Consider the following 23,669-nt stretch of genomic DNA (forward strand, 5'->3'; position numbering starts at 1 on the left):
CTGCTTTATCAGTTTTTGTTTAGTCCTCCCTATTTTCTCCAATTTCATCCCCCCAGCCCTAATTCCAGAAGTGTCCTTTTTGATTCTGTGTTTGGTCTAGTTTTCAGCTTTTCCGACTGTTAGATTTCAGTTCTCAGTGACGTTGCTGTTGCTGCTCTTGTCTTCCTGTCCTTTAATGTTTGTCTGTTTAAAAAACCCTTTTATTGTAATTTTAGTAAAGATTTTGGAAGGATTAAGATCAGAGGAGTATGTGCAATCTGCCATCTTAACCTTGCAGATAACAAAACTTCATTTTGTTTTAAACTTAAAAAAAAAAAAAAGAATAAATTGGTTGTGACCGCTTGATTCCCCACCATCCCCTTATTTAATTAGATGGCTGTCAGCCCTAGGAGGGTGGGAGGGACGGAGGATTCTTGTTCCTTAAAGCAGGAGTCAGCAGACTTTCTGTATAAATGACCTGATTATAAATATTTTAGGCATTTTGGGCCATATAGTCTCTGTTGCAGTTACTCAACTCTGCTGTTGTAGTGTGAAAGCAGCCATAGACAGTACATAAACTTACGTGGCTGTGTTCCAATAAAGTTTTATTTACAAAAATACTGGGCTGTATTTGACCATGTGACATAGTCTGTGGACCTCTGTTTTAAAGCCTTAAGATGTAGATGTTCATTAAATGATTAAAATCACACTGGACGAATAGCTGTGCTATGTGATCTTTAGTTAATGGCCCTTAAATCTAAGTATGCTTAAGTTTATACGAAATCAAAGATAATTTCAGAAACAATCTATTGTTTCTGACGGGAAGGCTGAGTTTTTTCTCCTTAGTTTACAGGAACATAAATTTTGCTGGCAGAATACAGTTGACCTTTTCTGTATTTGTTCTTATATGAAAATTAGATAGTATTTGTCTCTGTATGAAAGTTAATACTTCAGATGCTGTTTCTAAACATAAATGTGACTAAATCTGTAAACCAAATACTAAAATGTAAAATCACACAAGGAATTATATGAAGACCTATATGTTGACTTAGATAACCTTATTTCCCTTTTTAATTCTCGTAATTTCATGTGCAAAAACTAGATTTTTAAGATGAAATGGGGAGAATGTTATCTTACTACTTTTTTCCTTTCAATGGTGCCATCCTCCTGGCTTTGCTCTAAGTATGAAGTAGGCTCAGGTCTTCTTAACTTTTTGCCCATCTCCACTATGAAGTAAAGAAAAAGGAGGAAAGTCCAAAGATAGTGAGTACAGGCTGATGTGATTGCCCCATAGCCATCAGGGATCCAGGATCCTTGTTCTTCCAAACTCCTTCATTCTGTTGACTTTCATTCTCTAGGATGCCTCCTGGTCCAGCATGGCTTTTGGAACTCTAGTCATCACATCCCTATTCTATGAAGGGAGCAAGATCAAAAAGGCCTCCCAGCTGTCTACTGTCCTATAAAGGAGGCTTACTCAAAATTCTATTCATTTTGGTTTTTTAACTCACCGCCCAGAGTTACATAACCACACCTAGCTAAAAGGTAGGCTGGGAAATGTAGATTTTTAAAAGCTTGGTGTATTGCCATCTCATATAAAATCAGGATGCTGTTACTAAGAAGAGTGAAAGCAGTGGATATTGGGTAGAGAGCACATACTTCCTGACCTCACGTTCCTGGAACCAACACTGTCAAACCACATTTTTAAAGCTTGGAATAGAGGGGCCCCTGCTGGCTCAGTCGGTGGAGCGTGCAACTCTTGATCTTGGGGTTGTTAGTTTGAGCCCCACATTGGGTTTAGAGATTACTTAAAAATAAAATCTTGGGGGAAAAAAGAGCTTAAAATATAAATTTTATATTTGACCATGTACTTTTAAATGAAATTTTACATACTTCCAGTTTGTGCTTGTTTATATATGAAGTTAGAAAACTGAATTACCTTTGGAATTTCCTATTTCATATTTTTGAAAGAGGCATATTAACCTAGAAAATGAATTGAAGTTTTTTATAATTTTTTATTTATTTTTTGGTAATTGGTACATTTGAACCTTGGTGTGATACTATGATATTGTAGCAAAGAACAGTCTGAACTTGATCAAGATTTGGATGATGTTGAAGAAGTAGAAGAAGAAGAAACTGGTGAAGAAACAAAAATCAAAGGTATTACTTTAAATTACTTCAGGAGCCAGTGATTGCTGGCACATGTCTTCTAGAGGGTAGTAACAAATACTGTTCCCTTTTGGATCCTTGTCTAGACACTTTACCCATGCGGCCCATACCTCTAGTTCAGTAACAGTTTGTGTATGTTCGGGGTGGGGGGAAGAAAGGAGGGGAAGAGGGAGATGGAGATAGAGTAGTAATAAGGGAGGAAGGTATGAATATAGTTAGTGACCCAACAGAAGTTACTCTGCCTTCTAATGCTGGAGTGACATGGCATAACTGTCAAACAGCTGCCCATGAGTTTTGTCTGAATTTAGAAATGTTACAGGTGTTGGTGGGAGTTGTTTTTGGTGGTAGTTCTAAACAACTTAGAGTTACTGGAAATATTCAGTATTTCATATGTAGAAAACATTTAGTTGTGTATTTCAACCTTTTTTTAATCCTTCCCAGCCAAATGACAAAAAAGACATTTATTAAGTGTAAACAAAAATCACTCATAGTTTTCTTTAGCAAATAATTATAAAGGGGGAGGTAGCGATGGTAGGGGGGGACTTGTACTGCTTTAGGTTATGCCCTATAGGTATGGGCTAAGAATATTAAAGTACTAGATGACTCAGCTTTCCATTGTTAAGCCAGATGGAGGTTAATTGTGAAAAGACTACTGAACTTCAGCTTCAGCTTTCATCTTGCAGCATTGTCTTAAAAGATACATAGGTCAGTATCCTTAGTGGCCAGTATTGACATTTCTAAAGGCATGTTGGTTATCATAACTATACATCATCCAGTAATCAAATTAATATTAGGAATTGACCTTTAAAAACATAACTGGGAAAATTCATGTCATTTTTGTGTAATGTCTGTTGACGAGGAGATGATAATAGCAAAATAATTTGTTTTGCCTAAATCTAGTTGATTTTTGGATTGAGTATAATTTTTAGACATCATTAACAACCACATTTTGTTTGGCTTTAGTTACAACCTTGATTGTCTCAACTATTAACTTTCTCTATTCTGATAAACAGATGCATACTATACTATAAACATCAAACAAACATTTAGGTTACTCACTCCACAGTCTTTCTCCCAGGGTCGAAACTGTCACTGTACTTCCGATAATGTGTTGTCTGCCTTCAAAGTGTTAGAGTCATAGGTAGGCATCTGGGTGAAGCTTTGAGCCTAAAAATGTAAGGTGGATGAAACACAAGGTAGTAGGAAGAGAAAGGATATTTATTGTTAATAGTAGTTGTGGCAATGGTCTTCAGAAATGGCGTGTGTTAAGATCATTAGGAATCTGAACTTTTCCTGAACGTCAGGTTTTCCTAGAGTGGGTTTTCCTCAGCTTGCTGCCCATCTGTACTCAGACCAATGAATTACGGGCTAGTCAGGAAAACTTCATGATTGGATTGTCCTATTAAAATAGCATAATATATTTTCATAAAATCCTTTCGATGCCCTTTTTTTTTTTTTTTTTTAAGCGCGTCAGCTGACTGTTCAGATGATGCAAAATCCTCAGATTCTTGCAGCCCTTCAAGAAAGACTTGATGGTCTGGTAGAAACACCAACAGGATACATTGAAAGGTACAAGTTCTTCTTTTCTGTAGTCCTTATTTAGCCTTCTATAATCAACATTGCAGGTGTATCTTTTTAAGACCATCTAGGACTTAGATATGTAATAGTGGAAAGCTAATGTCTGTTAGTATCTAGTATAGGATTTTTGGGAGTTTAAAAATTTTGCTGAGTACCACCAATTTAGAGTTGGTCTTTTAAAGTTTGACTCCTCTCCACAGGAAAAGTACACTGATCTTAACCATTTCTGAGATTTGTTTGGAGGTTTGCTAGAAATGCACAGAATTAGAAGAAATACAGATTTCTTATTTATTTCACTGGTCCTATAAATCATTTGCAATAGCCCATATATCTTATTCTGCTTATAATTGTTACGATTTTTAAGATCCATCCATGTTGCTATCTGTATGTAATCTCTCATCAGTAGTTTCTAGCTTCTGAATATTTGTTGTCACTTACGGTGATTTGTGTCCACCATGTTTTATTACGTGCTTTTTTTAATATGCTTTTTCTTTGATGGGTATCTTGATTGCTTCTAAGCTCCATCAACACAAATTCCATTGTAATGGTCCTCTTTTTGCATGCCCTCTTAAAGAACTGTGTAAGAATTTTGGGGGGATATGTACTTACCGGTGGGATTGTTAGTTACAGGGTATGCAAGCTTTAAGTACTTCTCAGCTTGCTTTCTAGAATGACTGTGTCCAGTGCATGAAGGCACCCTTCATCCTTGTATCTCTGCTAGCAGTTGGCATCATTCAGCTTTATGGGTTTTTTGTTTTTACCAATCTTAAGAGGTGCAGGCTTATTTTGTTTTATTTGTACTTTTTGTTGTCTAATGAGTTTTGAGCTTTTCTTCATGATTGTGAGCCTTTTAGGTTGTTCTCATTGTCCATTTTCCTATTGGGGTTTACTGTCTTGTTTTGCAGGAGTTTTTGTATATTCAAGGTGTTAATCTCTTATCAGTTTTAGACTTTGTAAGTAATCTATTGTCATTTTTATTAACTTTATCCATTGCATTCTCCATTAAACAGAAGTCCTTAATTTTTGTGTTTTAAGTTTTTTGACCTGTGGCTTATTCTTTCAAGTTAAGAAGTCCTTCCTAGTTCCTTCTGTATTTCCTGTTGACTAGTTTTACCTTTCATCTTTAGGTCTTTAATAAACCCTCTTGAGGCCACCTTTGTATTTAGCTATGCATCAGGGTTTTTTGTTGTTTTTTTTTTAGTGAGCTTGTTTATATAACATTTAACTAAACAGTTCATTATTTCCTCATCTATTTGTGATACCACCTTTATTGCATATCAGTTTCTTAAAAACACCTATGTTTGTCTTTGAGCAGCACTCTTTTTAATATGGCTTTTTAGTATGTCTTAATATCTAGCAGGGTGATAATTTAATCTTTCTATTAATTTGTTTCTCCCTGTAATAACTTGCTTTCTTCTACCCGTCCCCCATCCCCTATGGAATACACTCTTAAGATTGGCCTAATTATATGTAGACCTTTATCCCACATATGGTTGATAGTAAGTTTAGAGAGGTTTTCACAAAACAAAACAGCTCCCCCGCACTAAAATTTTGATAGGAGTTACATTGAATCTATTGATTAACATGGATAGGGGATTTTTCTTTTAATGTAAAATTGTCTCATCCATATCCTTGTATTTATTGAAATCATACTCTCTTTTATTACGAAGTTTTTCTCATAGTCTATTCTTGGTTAATTCCTGTATACTTTAGTTGTGTTGCTATTGTGGATAGTATCTTATTTTTTATTGTATTTCCAGGTTAGCTGTTGTTGATGTAGAGAAGAGTGCTATTGATTTATTTTTATTTTTTATTTCTTTTGCTGTTGATCTTATATCCAGAAATCTTGCTACACTTACTATAGTAATTTTTTTTTCTCCCAAAGGCAAAAGATCTTGTCTGCAAGTAATGGCAGTTTGAGCTCTAATATTTCACATTACAGCACACCAAGTTTATTTGTATTTCATTATAACATTGGCCAGGACTTTCAGTACTGTGTTAAACAATTAGCATTAAACATGAGCATCTTTATCTTATTTCTAGTCCTAACCAGGAATGGATATAAAATCTTGCCATTAAACTTGGTGTCTACTTAGATTTATTAGGACCTTTTTTTCTGTATGTATTCAGATGGTCTTTTGACTTTTTCTTCGACTCTATTAAGTACATATTAAATATTTTTGGAAACATGATACTAAACTAGCCTTGCATTCCTGGAATAAATTTAATCATATATTATTACACTGTTGAGTCAGGTAGTTAATATCTTATTCAAGGTCCTTATTTGTGAGTGAAATGTACTTGAATATGTGTGCCTGTGTGTGTGTGTGTGTGTATATATATATATATATATATATATACACACACACACACATACCTACATATGCATGTGTGTGTGTGTGTGTGTGTGTGTGTATGCATGTGTGCATGTATGTACAATATAGAAACTTTCATGGGATGGTAATTCCATGCCCTGGTTTTAGAGTCAAGATTTCAGCTGCTTAATGAATAAACAGGGTTGCTTTTACTTTTCACCCTGTGTTTTCAAAGCAATTTGTATAAGATAGGAATTAACTGTTCCTTGAACAGTTGGTAGAACTCTTCTAAAAATGGACTTTGGCCTTTGGAGTTTGAGAACCCTTAATTTGGATTTGCTCCATTCCCCTCCAGTTTCTTGAATTGAGGCTTTGTTCATTTGATTTTTTTTAAAATTATCTTTTATGGTCTTAATATTTGTTTTTCTAAATGTTCTATGAAAGTTAAGTGTGAAGATCTATATGTTGAAATTAGTAGCCTAGATTTATTAATTGTGTTGTTCAGGTTCTCTTATTTCTGCTTATTGATTGAGTGCTTGATCTAACAGTTTCTGGGAAGAATGTGTTAGAAATTTCCACTTAATCTGTTTCTCCCTATAATTCTATTGGTTATAGATTAATATATTTTGAAGCTGTATTATTAGCTATATGTTTGTGATGTATATATCTTGTCCTTTTGTTCCAGTTTACCAGTGTAAAGTGTCCTCCAGTTTACCAGTATAAAGTGTCCTCTTTTGTATTTTGTGGTGGTGGTGGTGTTATAAATTGTTTTGGCTGATATTAAGATAGCTATTGTAGCTTTCTTTTGGTTTTTATTTACCTGGCATGTCTTTTTCCATTCTTGTATCTTACCTCTAGTATGGAAGTTTGCTTCTTTATTAGTAATTTTAAACTCTTTGCATTTCTTTTTTTTTTTTTTTTTTTTTTTAAAGATTTTATTTATTTATTTGTCAGAGAGACAGAACACAAGCAGGGGGAGAGGCAGGCAGAGGGAGAAGCAGGCTCCCCTCCGAGCAAGGAGCCCGATGTGGGACTCGATCCCAGGACCCTGGGATCATGACCTGAGCCGAAGGCAGCCGCTTAACCGACTGAGCCACCCAGGCGTCCCTGAACTCTTTGCATTTCTTGAAAGCAGTATTGTTTTTGGACTTAATTGCTATTATTTTATAATTCATTGTACTTTGTTTCTTTTCTCTTTTTTTGCTTTCCATTAAATAAGTCAAGTTGTCTTCTGCTGGTATCAAAGTTACTGCATTCTGTTGTTTGTTATTATGTTAAATGGGCTCATAACCTAATACCTAAGTTTATTTACCCATATTGATTTCTTAAATTTAGTGATGTCTGTATTATTTATAAATACACGTTCTCTAGTCCGCCTTTTTTTCCATCAAGGCAACAGTAAGATTTACCAAGATATTTGGCCACCTATATTTATATAGTAATTTCTTATTTTTTTAACTTTCTCAGAAATGATCTTTAATGAATGTATTGAGTATCTCTAGCATATTTCCTGAAGCCTGATATGCCTCACACAATTTTTATTTTGTCTTCATATTTGAATAATAGTTTGGCTTCTAAAATTGTAAGTGCAGAGTTCTTAAATAAAAGTTCATTTCTTCTTGTATATGGTGTTTTCTTTTGAAGCCTGATGTCAGATTCCTTTTCCTGTGTAGGTTTTTCATTGAACACATGTAGAATTTTCTTTGGTCTTTGATACTCATGAATCTCATTAACCTAAGGGTTAGAGTAAGGATTTCCATATTACTTTAACTCTGAGAAATTTATTATTCATTTATTCAGATATCCACCTCCTTTCTGTCTTTCAGCTATTGCTACTTTCGTCGTCCAAGTCATAATTTTTCTGTCTTTCCTGCTGCCTTTCTGGAGAGCTTTTGAACGTTAATGGACTTCCTTAAGTTAAACCTATCCTGTTTATCCTATTTGTTGGTTTATTTATTTTAGCTACTTTATTTTTCATATTTAATATTTCTACTTTGTTTTAGGTTTCTTGGTCTTGTTTCTTCTCTCATCTCTTTAAATATATTATTTTGTCTAATAATACGGCTTCCGATGATAAATATTTCATTCTTTCATTAAAATTTATACTCTGTAAGGGTTTAGTTACTCTGGCTGTAGAGCTCAGGCTCACTGATTGATAACAGTTAGTCCCCAATAATGATTATTGAGGGAAGAATAAAGATCAGGCTCTGGTTTGTGACAGTCCCAATGGAATTTAAGAAAAGGGATTGGAATGAACCTAAGGAGAGCTCCAGTTACTTCAGACTCAGTTTGCTGTCAATTCCAGGCAATTGTTTTTGCTGCTTTTGGGGAGGAGGCGGTCTCCTTTGGTTGTAATCCACTGTACCTGGATTGGAGGGGTGGAGGAATGAGTGCTTGTAGGCTCTCAGCCAGACACTGACTGTTGTAGGGCAAGTGCAGAATTTCAGAAGCTTTCTTCGAGCCTGTCTTCACTGCTACCCATTCTGCCCATTCCCTCCCTTTTCCAGGTTGCAGTTCACTCTGTACAGTTGTTAGTCTTACTCAGAAGTTGCTCATAGTATGTGTGTGCTTGTGAGTGTGTGTGAGTCCCTGAAATAGTTGTTTTCTTCTTGGTTCTGAAGTTTCTAGGGTTGAATTTTTCTGAGGTACAGTGTGGGGGTGGGCAGCACCCCATGCTGTTTCATTACCTTGACAAAACAAACTTTTTACTTTTAATTGTAAGAAAAAAAAATTATCTGTAGATAATTTTTTTACTTCTGATTATCTTAACTATAAAGTAGTGGTTAACTAAGAAAATTATTTGATTTACAGCAATCTGCCTATGGCAGGAAATTCTAACCTGGATTCTGTATCTGTTGTACAGATCCCTGAAGTTAGATAAATTTTGAGTGAACATTTTTTGGGTGGTAGGGGGATTCATAAGTTGAATCATAATTTCAGGGGGCCTATATTATACCCTATAGTAAATTGTATGATTTGTGAATTATATCTCAAAGCTGTTATTAAAAATCCCTTCATGAAATACAACATTCTTTTTTTAATATAAATATAAATTCTAAATAGAGACTAAAATAGAAAATAATGGTGTAGGATACCATGCTTTTTTCTCATATAATATCCTTTTCCCTAAAAATAGCTGGTGTGGGTGAGATAATGCCTACTTTTTTTTTTTTTTTTTTTTTTTTTTTTTTTATTAAAGATTTTATTTATTTATTTGACAGAGAGAGACACAGCGAGAGAGGGAACACAAGCAGGGGGAGTGGGAGAGGGAGAAGCAGGCTTCCCGCGGAGCAGGGAGCCCGATGCGGGGCTCGATCCCAGGACCCTGGGATCATGACCTGAGCCGAAGGCAGACGCTTAACGACTGAGCCACCCAGGCGCCCCCTACTTTTTTTTTTTAAATCAAGGTTATTGTCCTTATTCTCAGTTAGGATGGTCAGTCCATGACTTTTTAACTTCCTAAGATAGACTGTTTTACAGCTTAAATGCCAGCACTGACAAGTCTAATGCTGAACTTGATTATAATGAAAGATTTAGGGTTGATAATGATTTACATTTTCTTATCACAACTTACTGTATCTGTTTAAGTGTTCACTTTTGAACTATTTTATAGTCAAGAAGTCCATGTATTTATGTTTCTTGAATTTTAATTACTTTGAATGAGTATACCTTTTGCTTCAAATAGGAAACCTATCATTCACTAACTTTTATGCTTTACTTTTCAATATGATAGAAGTGTGACTTGTGTTTTACTGTGATGCTGTGTAACTGGTGCGTTCCAACCTTTCAGCTTGCCTAGGGTAGTTAAAAGACGAGTGAATGCTCTCAAAAATCTTCAAGTTAAATGTGCACAGATAGAAGCCAAATTCTATGAGGAAGTTCATGATCTTGAAAGAAAGTATGCTGTTCTCTATCAGCCTCTATTTGATAAGGTAATGCTTTCTACTGTTTTATTTTCTTTATCTAAAATTTGAGATTATAATAAAGCTCTGGAAATAAAAACAAACTTGCAGGTGGTTTAGTCTTTAGACCTCTCAGCAAAATGGTTATTAGAGGTAATTGGGAAAACTGTCAATAGCAATTCAAGTTGTGATATGCATTCATTAAATCTATACACATCTTTAATGAGAAACAATTAGTTTCTGGCTTGGATGTCAGTGTTTTTATGCAAGCTTTTTTTATTTTAATCATTTTAGCGATTTGAGATCATTAATGCAATTTATGAACCTACGGAAGAAGAATGTGAATGGAAACCAGACGAGGAGGATGAGATTTCGGTTGGTACCAACTTTAATTTAGTGTGTTTTTATACCTTGGAAATATTTTATTGTAAGATTCATGGTGAGTTAACAATAATCAGAACAGATGAGCCACTGTTAGCCCTGGTACCATGTGTACCCAAATTCATTTTTCCCTTACATTTTTTAGTATTTAAATTTTATAGATTATATAAACTTTTCCTTTGAACTTCATGATGACCTGCAAAGGATTGTTCTTGTTTTTCACATGATGAAATGGAGGCTTCTAATGACTTGCCTACAATTAATAAATGGCAGGGTTGTGACACAAATACAGTGTTCTATTACATGACTCTGTTTCCCCAGCATTGCTATTTTAATGTTGGTTGATAAGGAGAACATAATGTTTTGATCAAGAACACCAAGGGGTGAGGAATTGGGCAAAGTTTATATTTATTTTATTTTTTTTCCCTGAAGCTTTAAAATGTTTTCCTATAAAACTTTCTCTATAGTTCATAGGTTCTCTCTCAGTGGTTCTCTTTTGGAGGGGTATGGTAGTAGCAATATTTATAGAAATACAGTTTGGTATGAGTATAACAGCAGTGTTTACACAATTGGAATAGAACTTCATTGATTGAAAGTTGCAATTGGTGATTGAGGATTTGTTGGTTTCTGTACTTCACTGCTGGGTATAAGTTAGGGGATGGGTAAGATTTTATCAAGTAGTCTGATTTAGGAATTCAGTAACATAATGTTGTCATTTATCAAGGAGGAGCTGAAAGAAAAAGCCAAGATTGAAGATGAGAAAAAGGATGAAGAAAAAGAAGACCCCAAGGGAATTCCTGAATTCTGGTTGACTGTTTTTAAGAACGTTGACTTGCTCAGTGATATGGTTCAGGTAATTTTACTCATAAAAACATCAGTTTATTTTAAAGGGTAAAAACCTTTGAAATTTAAATGGCTGGGATGACTAGTCTCCATCATTGACCTCTATAGAATGATTGCTGTCTTTTGAAACCTGTTACCTGTAGAAGGAAAATTGCATCTTTGATGAATGTAATAAATTTCTAAATCATTTTCAAAAATTAGATAATGAAGTGGCCTTTGACAGTTACATTGAGCGATGTTTTGTCATAGTCTTACGTCTTCTGTGTTTAAGTGCTTGGTATTAGAGATTGGGGGGAGGAAACCTAAAATTTCATTTATCTTACCCAAAAAGACCTTTTCAGTCTGAAACAAATATTCCAAGGGACATTTGCATTTTAAAAGAATAACATAAAGATCTTTAACTCTTAAAGTTGTCACTTTTTCTGGGAATCCAACACAGATGTCACTTTTTCTGGGAAACTTTTTGTGTCCTAATCAGAAGCATTTCTTGAGCCACTACTGTGTGCATTATAGTACGTGTTGCCTTATAGTGTGATTGTTGAAAGTTAACGTCAAGAAAAAGAAATCTCAAAACAATGACTGCTTATTGCATTTCTACTTTGGCAAAGTAGGAAAGGACCTAGCATAATGAAAGGAACAAGCAGCAGCTGGAAAAGGAAATGTTTTCAAAGCAAACATGCCTGAGTTAGACTTGGTTTTATATTCTTCAGCCCATTCAGTCTGATGATGATGTAATTCTCTGTTAAGTCACTTTTTTTCTACCATTGCCAGTAGAAATAAGTAGAGCTTATAAGTAAACTAGCTTTAGTATAAGCCATTATCTGGAGAGTAGGTCTTATGGTTCATAAGTGTTACATAAAGCCTCACTATAAATGTCTCAGCTAAATGTTTATTGTCCGGTAATAGCACACTGATCCTAAAATGCCATGTTAGATACTCATTTTAATATTTTCTTAATTTGCAGGAACATGATGAACCTATTTTGAAGCACTTGAAAGATATTAAAGTGAAGTTCTCAGATGCTGGCCAGCCCATGGTAAAAGAACTTTGAAATATTTTTAGTTTTGTAACATTAGATGTTTATAGATATAGATATATGGAACTTTCTAAAAAGAGGTGATATTCTAAGCCTAGAGATGGGTGAGAAAGAAGTTAAAACTCATACTTGGTACTCTTTAATTGTTGGTAGGCAATAAATGTTTGGATGTTGGTAATTGTGATGTAGAATTTATTCCTTTTCCTCCCTCTGAACATAAAACTGTTTTTGAAATATAGTAAGTCCTTGATAAAAATAGATAAAAAATAATAGCACCCTAAATACTTACTCTGTCTTAAAAGGCATGTGTCTGGGGATTACATAAAACAGAAGATGTTAGAGGGCCCCCGCTTCCCCATGATGAAAGATGAGCTACTAGCTTCTCCCAAAAACCATCAGTATTATGTGAAGTATGGGCAAAGCTACTATAGACTATACATTCTTCTATCGTGTGTAGTAAAGTTCCTCTGTCAAATTCGGGTTAGAAGATGATTTAAATAAGTCCTCTTTGTGAGGATGGAAGGAGGAAAGAGTACTTGGTCAGTTTATTCAGTTGTTCTAACCAATTTTATAAACATGTTACTAAATAGAAATTGTAAGCTGAGCTAAGTTTTACTCAGTTTTATTTTGTGTCTTGTTTTGCCTTTTTAAACATAATTTGGGGTTTATCTGACCCTTTCCCAGAATAGGAAAGGCATTATCACCTAGAAGTTTATGTGTTTATAAAAATCAACAGATTGAATTTTAATATATGTGATGTAGGAATTTCATTAGTGTTTACTTTTTTTTATTTTTATTTTTTAAGAGTTTTGTCTTAGAATTTCACTTTGAACCCAATGAATATTTCACAAATGAAGTGTTGACAAAGACATATAGGATGAGGTCAGAACCAGATGATTCTGATCCCTTTTCTTTCGATGGACCAGAAATTATGGGTTGTACAGGGTGAGTTTAATTTTACTACTTTCACAGAATATTCTTTTTTGTTTTACTTGTGATTTGTGATATTTGGTATTTCCTAGTGTGTACTTGATACATAGTTTATCTCTAAACATTTCAGATTAAGTGTTTTCTTAGATGAGCACACCTATTTTCCTGGAATTCTCTTTGGCTTATAGTATTACACTTCTTCAAAGGAGAACACACTTCAATTTATTATATTGTGAATTTCTGCTAATTGTCAATGTATTTATAGAAAAATGTGTTTAGAAATAAAATTTTCTCTTTATATTGCTATCAAAAGCATGTGAGCCATTTTTTCCCTCTAAAATTTGTAATTAAAAATAGTATTTGGGGCACTTGGGTGGCTCAGTTAAGCTTCCGACTCTTGGTTTAGGCTCAGGTCATAATCTCAGGGTTGTGAGATGGAACTCCGTGTCCCAGCCCAGAGTCTGCTTGAGATTTTTTCCCCTTCTGCTCCTCCCCCTGCTCACGCGCATGTGCTCTTGTTCTTCTTATCTCTCTCTATAAAATAAAATCTTTTTAAAAAATAAATACAGTACTTAATTAGGTAAATCTTCGCTCTTCCAGCAATTAAGCATAGTATGATAATTGTGATTCTTCCCTTTGTTTTGCAAGGTGCCAGATAGATTGGAAAAAAGGAAAGAATGTCACTTTGAAAACCATTAAGAAGAAACAGAAACACAAGGGACGTGGGACAGTTCGTACTGTGACCAAAACAGTTTCCAATGACTCTTTCTTTAATTTTTTTGCCCCTCCTGAAGGTAAATAGTGTTTTAGTTTGGGTATTAATGGTTGTTTTATTATAAGCTTTCTTTAATTTCTTACTCATTTGAATTTCTTCTCTCAATTTTGCAGTTCCTGAAAGTGGAGATCTGGTAAGTTAAATTGTTATCTATTTGTTGAATTGTTCACTATGAAATTAAAGAACTGGTTCTCAAAAGTGGGGAGTTGGATAGTTGCTACTCGAATTTTGTTCTGAGGCTTGCAATGCATGGAGAAGACCTTTATGCATCTGAAATTATTTCATTCAGAATGCCTATAGTGCTTCCATTGAGAAATGCTGAGAGGTTAAAGGCTTTTCTTTTGAGGCTTGGAAGTATTTTTGGGGGGATTCAGGTTCTTAAGATGATAGTTTTCTTACTGAAACTAGTATGTATTAAATATATCATTTGTACTATTTATTTACTAAAACTCCTAACCACATTTTGGTTAGAACTCTCTGTATTTGTTATTCCAGTGGAAACATGGTTTCATATTGTGGCCATGTGTTATGTGACCATATAAGCCAAGAGCTGCAATGGTGCCTGTGCACAGCCTGGAATGCTGTGCAGGCAGGATGTAAGCTACGTAGGTTTTGAATCTGCTCTTCTGTTGGCCAGATTTTTTAACTTTTTAACTCCGATAGTTTAGTAGTTTTATACATACGGAATTAGAAAGTATGTTTGTTTTGAACACTTTTGAATTGGAATAGTTTTGGCTAAGGCTAAGACCAGATCTGTAAAAGGCAAGTATTTCTGCCTGTAAAGAGTGGTAAGTGGCTTGCTTCAAAATGTCGTTTGTGGGACAAAAAAGGGGACTATATAGCAGCACCTGAATTTTAGGTAGAACTACTTAAGAACATTGTAGTAGAGTTTCATGCTATTTTCATGTCAGTGAGTGGGTTGGGAGTTTGTGTTGAAGTGATTTTTTTTTTAATTCTATTGTCAACAAAACAGTCTTGAGTAGTTATAGCTAGAACACCTCCACCTGTGATTACAGGTCTTTCCCTCAAAGTTCACTGCCCCCTTTTGTGTTTTTTTGGCTGTTTATTATAGTGGATTATGTTGATGAATCAAAATAAATACTATGGAATGTTTACTCATTGTTTGGTATCATGGAACTTAAATGGGATTATTTGAATTTTGAATAATGTCAGCACCATTTCTGTGTTGTGCTTTGTCATTAAATAGAAATCCTAGATTGACTTAGTATTAAGTAGGATTCTATCTCATTTGGCATTATGCATACAAAAAACTGCTTCTGTACTATCTTTAAGGAAACGTGAGTGATCCTCCGTGTTCTTTCATTATGTGCCGTATGCCTAATATTATATAAGTCCTGAGATTCCTTCTTAGTATTGTTCCATTTGGTGTTTTCAATAATGAATATTTATAAGAAAATTAAAGTCATGTAACAAAGTTGCTTTTATATTTTAAGTCAAAAAACTAAGCAATAACCAGTTCTGATTTTTATTTTCCCAAATTTCTCTGAGTATGTACACTGACTTGGTAGCTTTCTTTTTATTAAACCTAAGGTATATATCGATGACTGTTTAATCACACACATAAGCTAATTTTAAAATGACAGAAAGTTTGAAGTTGAATGTTGTTTCATAGAATTTAAACCCAAGAGTCTTGCATGTGCCAGATTAACAGTTATTAAATTTTGTGCCTTTTTTTTCTTAAAAAAAAACAAAACAAAACAGGATGATGATGCTGAAGCTATCCTTGCTGCAGACTTTGAAATTGGTCACTTTTTACGTGAGCGTATAATCCCAAGATCAGTGTTATACTTTACTGGAGAAGCTATCGAAGATGATGATGATGATGTGAGTGAATCTGAATCCTGCAGTGAAATCATTTGGTGAGGGTATGATGGTCACAGCTGGTGAGCAGTTAAACGAACAGATGTAATTTTTTAAAAAACAGAATAATTCAAAGGCTAATTATTGATGTTCTATAGATAACTTCCCTGAATTGTTTTAAATATGTCTTCTTAGGATCTTTGGTAGCTTTTATTTTCCTGCTAATAGGAAGACTGCTCTGAATTAGTGCAACTTTACTGTGTTTGGTCAGTGTTGTAGATGTATTATGCTCTTGTCTTTGACCAAACAAAACATGTCTAAGATAATTTTTATTACTTTTAAAAATACTAGGAAGCATAGAATTTTTGTCCAAAGGAATATTAAGCAACAATTAAGGTAAAACTAGGCTGCCCTCAAATATTTTGGCTATCTTTATTGCTAAATGTCAGTCATGCAAATAGATTTAGGGCCTTTTTGTGCTGTGTGTTTGCATAAGTACAGGCAAGTAATATTTATAGTAATAGTTGTATGATCACACGCACAATTGTACTGTATTCTTTATTTTAACTTTTAAAATTGTCAGATTTAGATAACGGCCCTGAATTGATTCCCGCAGCCATTTAATTTATAATTAATTGCCTTAAGGAAAGTATTTTCCTCTTTTTAGATATTAGTGGAGAGAAGATGGCTGTAACTAATGCTATTCTCAAATGTTTGTTAGCTTCATTCAAACTTCATCCTTTTTTCCCTTTTTAGTATGATGAAGAAGGTGAAGAAGCAGATGAGGTAATGTTTACCAAATGAGCAAATAATTCTGTTTAACACATTGAGAAGCAAATTGAGTGACTTATGTATTCCTTTGCTATAATCATTATTCTGTGATATGGGATATAAACCTTTTGGAAAAAAATACGGTTTTAGAATTCTACAGCCAAACAATGTATGTATGAGGTTTCAATAAATAAATTGCAAAACTCAGAACATTTTTTTTATTTCAAATAATTCTGTTCTGCTGCAGGGTTATCAGCTCTTTGAAGAAGTCAAAAGCTGCAGTAAACTTTTTCAACGTTGGCTGCAGTAAATCTTTTCAATAAAAGCTCTCTGGATGTCTCAAGTTGTGTTGGGAAATTTTTCATATTAGAAGCTTTCAATTAAATTGCATTTTCACCATACTCTGTAATCATGAAAATCTTTTGACCCATAGAGTAACTTGTATTAAAATTTCTCCGTACGTTATGAGCCATTTCTTTCTACTGTGTACCTACTTCATGGATGCATTTTGAACTTTAATATAGGAAGGGGAAGAAGAAGGAGATGAGGAAAATGATCCAGACTATGACTCAAAGGTGAGCAAAATTAGTGCTGCTTTCTATTAAATTTAAGGCAGGTTAAGTAAGAGTTGATGTTTCTTAATATAAAGTTTATTTTTGTCCATTAAACTCTTTAATAAATCCTATTGCCTGGAGATGAATGTATAGTCCACTTTAATCCCCACTGGCATTTCAACAGTACATGAAATTTCAATGCACATTTCCTAAGAAGTTTTATTTTTGGTTCTGACTTTGTATTTTACTTAGTTTCAGGCTAAATAAACCCTAAGATTCTATTTTAGTGTACATTATCTTGGGCTTTTTTTTTTTTTTTAGATTTTATTATTTGAGAGGGAGAGCACGCACAAGGTGGGGGTGGTGCAGAGGGAGAGGGAGAAGTGTGCTCCCAACTGAGCAGAGCCCGATGCCTGGCTTTAACCCCTGACCCTGACTTCGGATCATGACCTGAGCCGAAGGCAGACCCTTAACCGACTGGGCCACCAGGGTGCCCTGGGCTTTTTTTTTTTAACAGTTTTTTAGAAGCATTTTATTTTTCAAAGATGTATGGGGGGGGGGGCTGGTGGGGTGGGGGAGGGGGCTCATGGGGGGGAGGGGCAGAGGGAAAGGGAGAGAGAGTGAGCGAGCAGGGAGTCCTCAAGCAGATTCCCTGCCCTAGACTGCCTGAGGGGGAGGGGGGCAGGGTGGGGCGGAACTCTGGGCTTGATCCCAGGACCCTGAGATCATGACCTGAGCCTAAGTCAAGAGTTGGCATTGAACTGACTGAGTCACCCAGGCATCCCTTAGAAGCATTTGAAATTACTCAACTGCTTGTGTTCTTAGGTTTTCCTTCCAAAGGATAGCTTTATAAACAAAGGTCAGTTTTTAAATAATCTGATTGCAGGAGTGTTTGGGAATAGGGAAGCAGTACTGTTTGTTACGTTCTCCCAACCACCTCTGTTCCTTGAGACTCCTAATCTGTCGTTCTTGGGTATTTGTCATTATCAGGGTTAGTAAAGCCCTTTATCTCCCCGAAAATACATAGTACATTATCAGGATTCATTTGAAACTTTTGGTTTCTGTTAAATGCATTCGTTCATTTGCTAATTACTGTAAAAGATCCGGAAGATACTTTAGTGAGCAGGTAAGAGAGGAGTAGTTAAAAATCAAATTAATTATTCTAAAGGGTATGAATTAGTATGTTTGAATAATTGTAATTGATCTATAAAAAGGCAAAAATAATTGGTAATATGACATAAATTGCTTTGTTATTTTATTTTTTAAGATTATGGTTTAGTGTGTTATTTTACGGAGTTCATTCCACAATGTAAAATTTGGGCCTTATTTTAGCATTTTTGTGACTTGCTAATATTTTAATAAATAATTTGCCATCCTTGCTATATACTACATTTCTTTAATTTGGCAAAAATTTTGGTAGAACATTGAGATAATATACGATAATTACTGTTGAAAATTAACTGAAGCAGGTAGAAAAAGATAGATTGACTTGTTGTTTTCCTTTAACAGAAGGATCAAAACCCAGCAGAGTGCAAGCAGCAGTGAAGCAGGATGTATGTGGCCTTGAGGATAACCTGCACTGTAATAGCCTAAACACAACTATTATTTACTTAGAGCCTTATGTTTTTGTATTTTCTTGGTAGACTCAGTAATTTTTTTTAAAGGAAAGGAACTGATAATTTTAAAGACCAATTTGTTCTACTTATCATTTCAACTCTAGTTTTTCTGCCAGATCTATTGATTGCACAAATTCTTTCACGCATGTTCATTCATCACTACATGGTTTGGTTCTTCTGGAGTAATTTTTATCATGTAACAAAGATTTTAGATTACAGCTATGAAAATGAACAGAACTGTTAAACTTTTTTTTTTTTTTTTTTTTTTTTGCTTTGCCAGTTTTTTTCCTGAAGAACCAAAGTATTTTTTTCAGCTGGTAGTTGAATTGGGTTTATATTTGCTTGCACTAGCTGTGCCTTTCATTACTTTGTTGTAGAAATGCAGTGACTTAGACTAAGACAATTCCTCATTTAAAAAACAAAAACAAAACTTGTTGAGACAAATATATGGTTAAGAATTTCCAGTAAGACCACAACTGATAACTTAGATTATTAATGGATTTTTGTATTTTAGGTGACGTAGTTAGAAACCTAGTAAGGAAACCATAGTAAAGAAACCTAACTCATAGTGTGGTTATTGGTTATTGTAGGGAAGTGAATAAAACCTATTTTCAGAAGTTAAGCCTCATTATTTTAACTGTACTTTTAAATTTAACTTCCATTAACTAAGCATCTTTTCTTTATGGTAGGGTCTACCTTCTGCTTCCCTGGAAAGGATGAATTTACATCATTTGACAAGCCTATTTCAAGTTTATTTGTTATTGTTTGTTTGCTTGTTTTTGTTTTTGCAGCCTAAAATAAAAATGTCAAATATAATTTTAGTTCTCACAAGATAATGTCTTAATTTTGTACTAATTCAGGTAGTAGCAGAGGCCTAGCTTGAATTAAGCATTGTACCCAGTTGACCATATTATGGAAGAGAAGTGTGTCAACTTTGGGAGAGGTACTACATCTGCTAATTAAGAAAGTATAAAAAAGAAAGACAAAATCTTAAATGATGTAATGTTTTTTTAAAAGATTAAAAGGTTAAAATTTTATTTCCTTTGATTAGAGCTAGAGAGAAGGCCCCAAGCTTCTGTGGTTAATACCGATTCTTACTGCTTTTAAAGTATGAGTATGTCATTTACCCATGCTTCTGTTTACTGTGTATTAAAATGGGTAGTACTGTTTACCTAACTACCTCACAGATCTGTTAAGGCATATTAAGTTAGATTTTATGAAATGTTTCTCGATCTCATTAAAAGCTCAAAAATTTGGACCTATTTGTACCACAAGTATGATATTCAGCATTTTATTCACACCAGGGTTTGATAATTCAACTGGAAAACAAAGGTTTAAGTACCTCTATTCTGGATCTGGTCAGGCAACATTCTTGCAGATCTTTGTGTGGCTCCTATCTTAATAGAAGCTGTTAGAAGAGCAACTCTTTGAAAAGGTCCAAGGATTGTTTTTAGATATTTTAGTTATGACCATATTGTAGTAAAATACTACAGAGATCATGGAACTAACATAGGAAGAAGACCATTTTTAGTTGGGGGGAAATGCCATTAAATTTGAGTCTGTAGAGCCACATTTAAAATACCTCAGGCTAATTACTGTTAATTTTTTGTGATGAGCTTAAAAGCTTTGACAGTGAGGGTGGACTAAATGGATTATAATTAGAGGATGGCCCAGAGTTACTGCTCTTAATAAAATTACATTGTTTTTAGAAGTGATAGAGCTTCCTTTTTGAAAATTTAGTATTTAAAGATCTTGGAATGTGAACACATCTTGTTATTTGTGTAATACTATTCATTCTTCTTCTGAGATTTTAATTAACTACTGGAAATCCTTAACCAGTTGCAGTAGTGTGTAGGAAAAAAATGCCATGAAAACACCTTATGTTTTTCCTCTTTATTTTGAAAAATACTTTTGGTTGCTTTGATTAGACATTCTTTGCTGATTTTTGTTTTTGTACCCATAGCTCATTTGATCACAGCCTTTTCTGAACTTAAAAAAATTTAATCTAAAGATAGAATCCCATTTTTAATGAACTTAAGTAGCAGAACCACTATTTTTTTTTTTCATTCCTTTAGGTAATAGCTATTGCCAAAGTGAAGGGGCAGATACTATTTCATCTTGTTATATAAAGGGATGTGGTTTGTAGAGGAATTGTTTTCTTAATAAATTTGGCATTGCAAGGGATATCAGTGTTTATCTATGCCATCTCTCCAGTTCCAAAATGGTTCTATTCCATTTTAGAAATTTGAAATATGTAATTTGAAATCCTTAATAAAATTTGCATTTAATTTTATAAAATGTACTGGTGATATTTTGGGTGTTTTTTTAAAAAATGTGAATATATTTCTATATACTTTTTTTTTTTGAAGAGTAGAGATGTTTAGAGTAGGCTATTCTGTGCTTAGGCCAGGATGGCCTGTAAATTTGTATAATTTTAAAAGGAACCTCCCAAGCCCTGCTAAATGGAGTTTGTTATTGGAAGACTAGAAAGGTTTTTACTCTGAGTTAACTATAGACATTTTTGAGACACTTTGAATTTTGTCTTTACATTTTCAGTTTATAGTTTCCCTTAACTCAGGCACAGATTACCAAGAAGTTCTATTTTTTCTCTCTAGAAATGGCAGAATCTCCTATAATCACCCCTATATAAACTAATACTTCGAAAATTTTTTACTATCATTTTATGGTCATTCAAATATGGTAAGTAAACAGAACAATAGTTTCATAAATCACATAGTTTATTTAGTTTAACACAGATGCCTGAAAGTTTATGTAATTTTTCAGAATTCTTTTATCTAGTTCCCTGAAGCAGTATTAATATTTCTGTGACATAAAAATGTGTGGAACTGGCTTATAGAGTAATAAGAAAAATGGGATTCTACCTCTGTTTCCTTTTTAGCTCATATAATAAAAACAAACCTGAAAGGGAGACATTAGCTTTGATAGAAATATTTTCATTATAATGTGAATAGGTTAATGATACTGATTGGTGTATAATAAGGCCCCTAAGATAACTGAATTAATTGTTCATATTACTGCTGTTTGTAAGACAGTATGAATTTGTGGGTTTATCTGAGTTGTACGCCATTACCATTATTAAAAATAAAAATAAAACTTTAAATTATTGTTTGTGAAAACCTTATCGTACAATGCAGAAATATTAAACTAATATTCAGATATTCTTTAAATGCTTGGTTTCAGGGCTTGGTTTAGAATTTGAGTCCATTAAGGGTTAGTCTTACAAAAATTTTAGTCTTTATATTTTTTGACTATTTAAGTCAAGCCAAATGTTATTTTAAATGTACAGAATAAAGGTAGCTTAGAAGTATATGTTCTTAATAGGAACCTTAGGAAAGAGAAATCCTATGCTACTTTAGGTTTTTTTTTTTTTTTTAATCTTCTGCACTGTATATACTTGGTAATTGTGAACTGGATTTTGTTTTGAAAATACGTGTTCATAATTTAGGTAATTTGCTACTTAAAGCACTAAGTCTAATAGCTGAAAAGTAAATGTAAATGATAATGGTGAAATTAACTTACAGACGTGTAGTGGTGATTTTGTATACTGGTTTAAAAATCCAGGTGTCAGAATATAACTTGGATTAAAAAACCAAGTTCTTAGGGATCACTTATGTGACTTATGAGAAATGGAAACATCTTTGTTGGAGTATGAAATTACTTAAAGGATGAGTATTTATCCATGAGAAATTTTTAATTGATGTATTAATTATATTTTCAAAAAATACAATATACTTTGTATCTTGTGTTTCTTCCATTTGACATCATTATGTACTTTTAGGTTTTTCAGTTAAAAAAAAATTAAGGCATTGACTAATTATCTTAAGTGTAAAATAGATGAGAAATGGAGCATAACAATTTAGAAATAATAAATTGCCAGCAGGAAATAAGTCATTAATCCAGTTGCTTAATTTTCATATTGGAAATTGACACTTTGTAGCTTTTGTAGATCTCTTAATTACTTGTTTTGAGTTTTTTTATTTTGAAACTCAGGAGAAAATGTTGCTTAAGATAAAAGTAGTTTTTAGTTCTTGTGTGGTTTAAACTTAAAAACCAAGGAGGAACTTCGGGATGAGTGATCAAAAGTGCCAGAGGTTGACAGACCTCATTTCAAGAGTTAACGCTATTGATAGTCATAATTTTGATCTTCATAATGAGGTTAGGCAGTTGTGGCTCTGATAAATTTTTCATGAATTGGTGAAGTAGTTTCTACCAGAAGACTAAAAACTTACATGACAGCTTTTAGCTGGGATTTCAAGGATGAGTAGGAATTTGTTTAGTGAAGGATGGATCATTTGAGCAGAGAGCAGTTCAGGTGAAGGTACTGGAGGAAACACACTGAAAGGCCTGAAGTAGGACAATCTGGGGCACATTCAAGGTGTTTAAAGAATGGATGGAGATAGAAGAGGCCAAGCCATGGAGGTCCTTTTAAAGGGTTTAAAACACTAAAAACCACCTGTTGAAGAGTATTTCAAGTGAGGATGACCCTTCCATGAAGGCAATTTTTAAACTAAGACATGATAGTGTAACTCTGATTCTGAAAATACAGTTATTGATTATGCTACATAGCCCTATATTCTTATGCATACATATACACATTGTTTCTAAACTATTTGACAAAGATGCAGGCATCATACCCTTTTACCCTCTAAGTGTTGTTTTTTTCTCATTATGAAGACGTTCTCACAGAATTACAGTACAAGTAATGTTAAATGTGCAGTCAAATTTGTTTTGACCAGTGAAAATAGATTAAAAACAATACACAGTGAATGCTTCAGAGTTAATCCAACACAGGATTTTTTTCCTAGCCTTCCTCCAGTCCATATTTGTAACTACCTTCATCAAATAGGTGGACTTAGGAATGAGAATTGTGGGTGAGGTTGCTTTATAGGAATAAAAAACCATGAATAAAAATGGAAAAGATCTAATTTTAGATTAAAGCCATATAGCCCCTAAACAAGTGACGAACTATCATTTTTTAAAT

General features: G+C 33.9%; 1 protein-coding gene across 6 annotated transcripts in view; it reads left to right on the forward strand.

Moving 5' to 3' along the window:
* NAP1L1 (nucleosome assembly protein 1 like 1) overlaps positions 1-21,791 on the forward strand; it is a 34,756-nt gene extending 12,965 nt beyond the window's left edge. Inside the window, exons 3-16 of one of the 6 annotated variants that reach the window (XM_032393703.1) lie at positions 2,051-2,136; positions 3,612-3,714; positions 9,829-9,970; positions 10,235-10,315; positions 11,046-11,174; positions 12,129-12,200; positions 13,006-13,145; positions 13,779-13,924; positions 14,019-14,038; positions 15,628-15,750; positions 16,483-16,512; positions 17,022-17,072; positions 18,561-18,604; positions 19,357-21,791. In XM_032393703.1, the coding sequence (XP_032249594.1) occupies positions 2,051-2,136; positions 3,612-3,714; positions 9,829-9,970; positions 10,235-10,315; positions 11,046-11,174; positions 12,129-12,200; positions 13,006-13,145; positions 13,779-13,924; positions 14,019-14,038; positions 15,628-15,750; positions 16,483-16,512; positions 17,022-17,072; positions 18,561-18,596 (1,159 nt within the window). In that variant the 3' untranslated portion in view covers positions 18,597-18,604; positions 19,357-21,791. Of the gene's footprint in view, positions 1-2,050; positions 2,137-3,611; positions 3,715-9,828; positions 9,971-10,234; positions 10,316-11,045; positions 11,175-12,128; positions 12,201-13,005; positions 13,146-13,778; positions 13,925-14,018; positions 14,039-15,627; positions 15,751-16,482; positions 16,513-16,744; positions 17,073-18,560 lie in introns of all 6 variants that reach the window. The other 5 variants (XM_032393702.1, XR_004298047.1, XM_032393704.1 and 2 more) reach the window with 5 other exon arrangements.
* The last annotated feature ends 1,878 nt before the right edge of the window (positions 21,792-23,669 follow it).

This window comes from Phoca vitulina, unplaced genomic scaffold (genome assembly GCF_004348235.1).
Source record: "Phoca vitulina isolate PV1807 unplaced genomic scaffold, GSC_HSeal_1.0 scaffold76, whole genome shotgun sequence".
Classification (NCBI taxonomy): domain Eukaryota; kingdom Metazoa; phylum Chordata; class Mammalia; order Carnivora; family Phocidae; genus Phoca; species Phoca vitulina.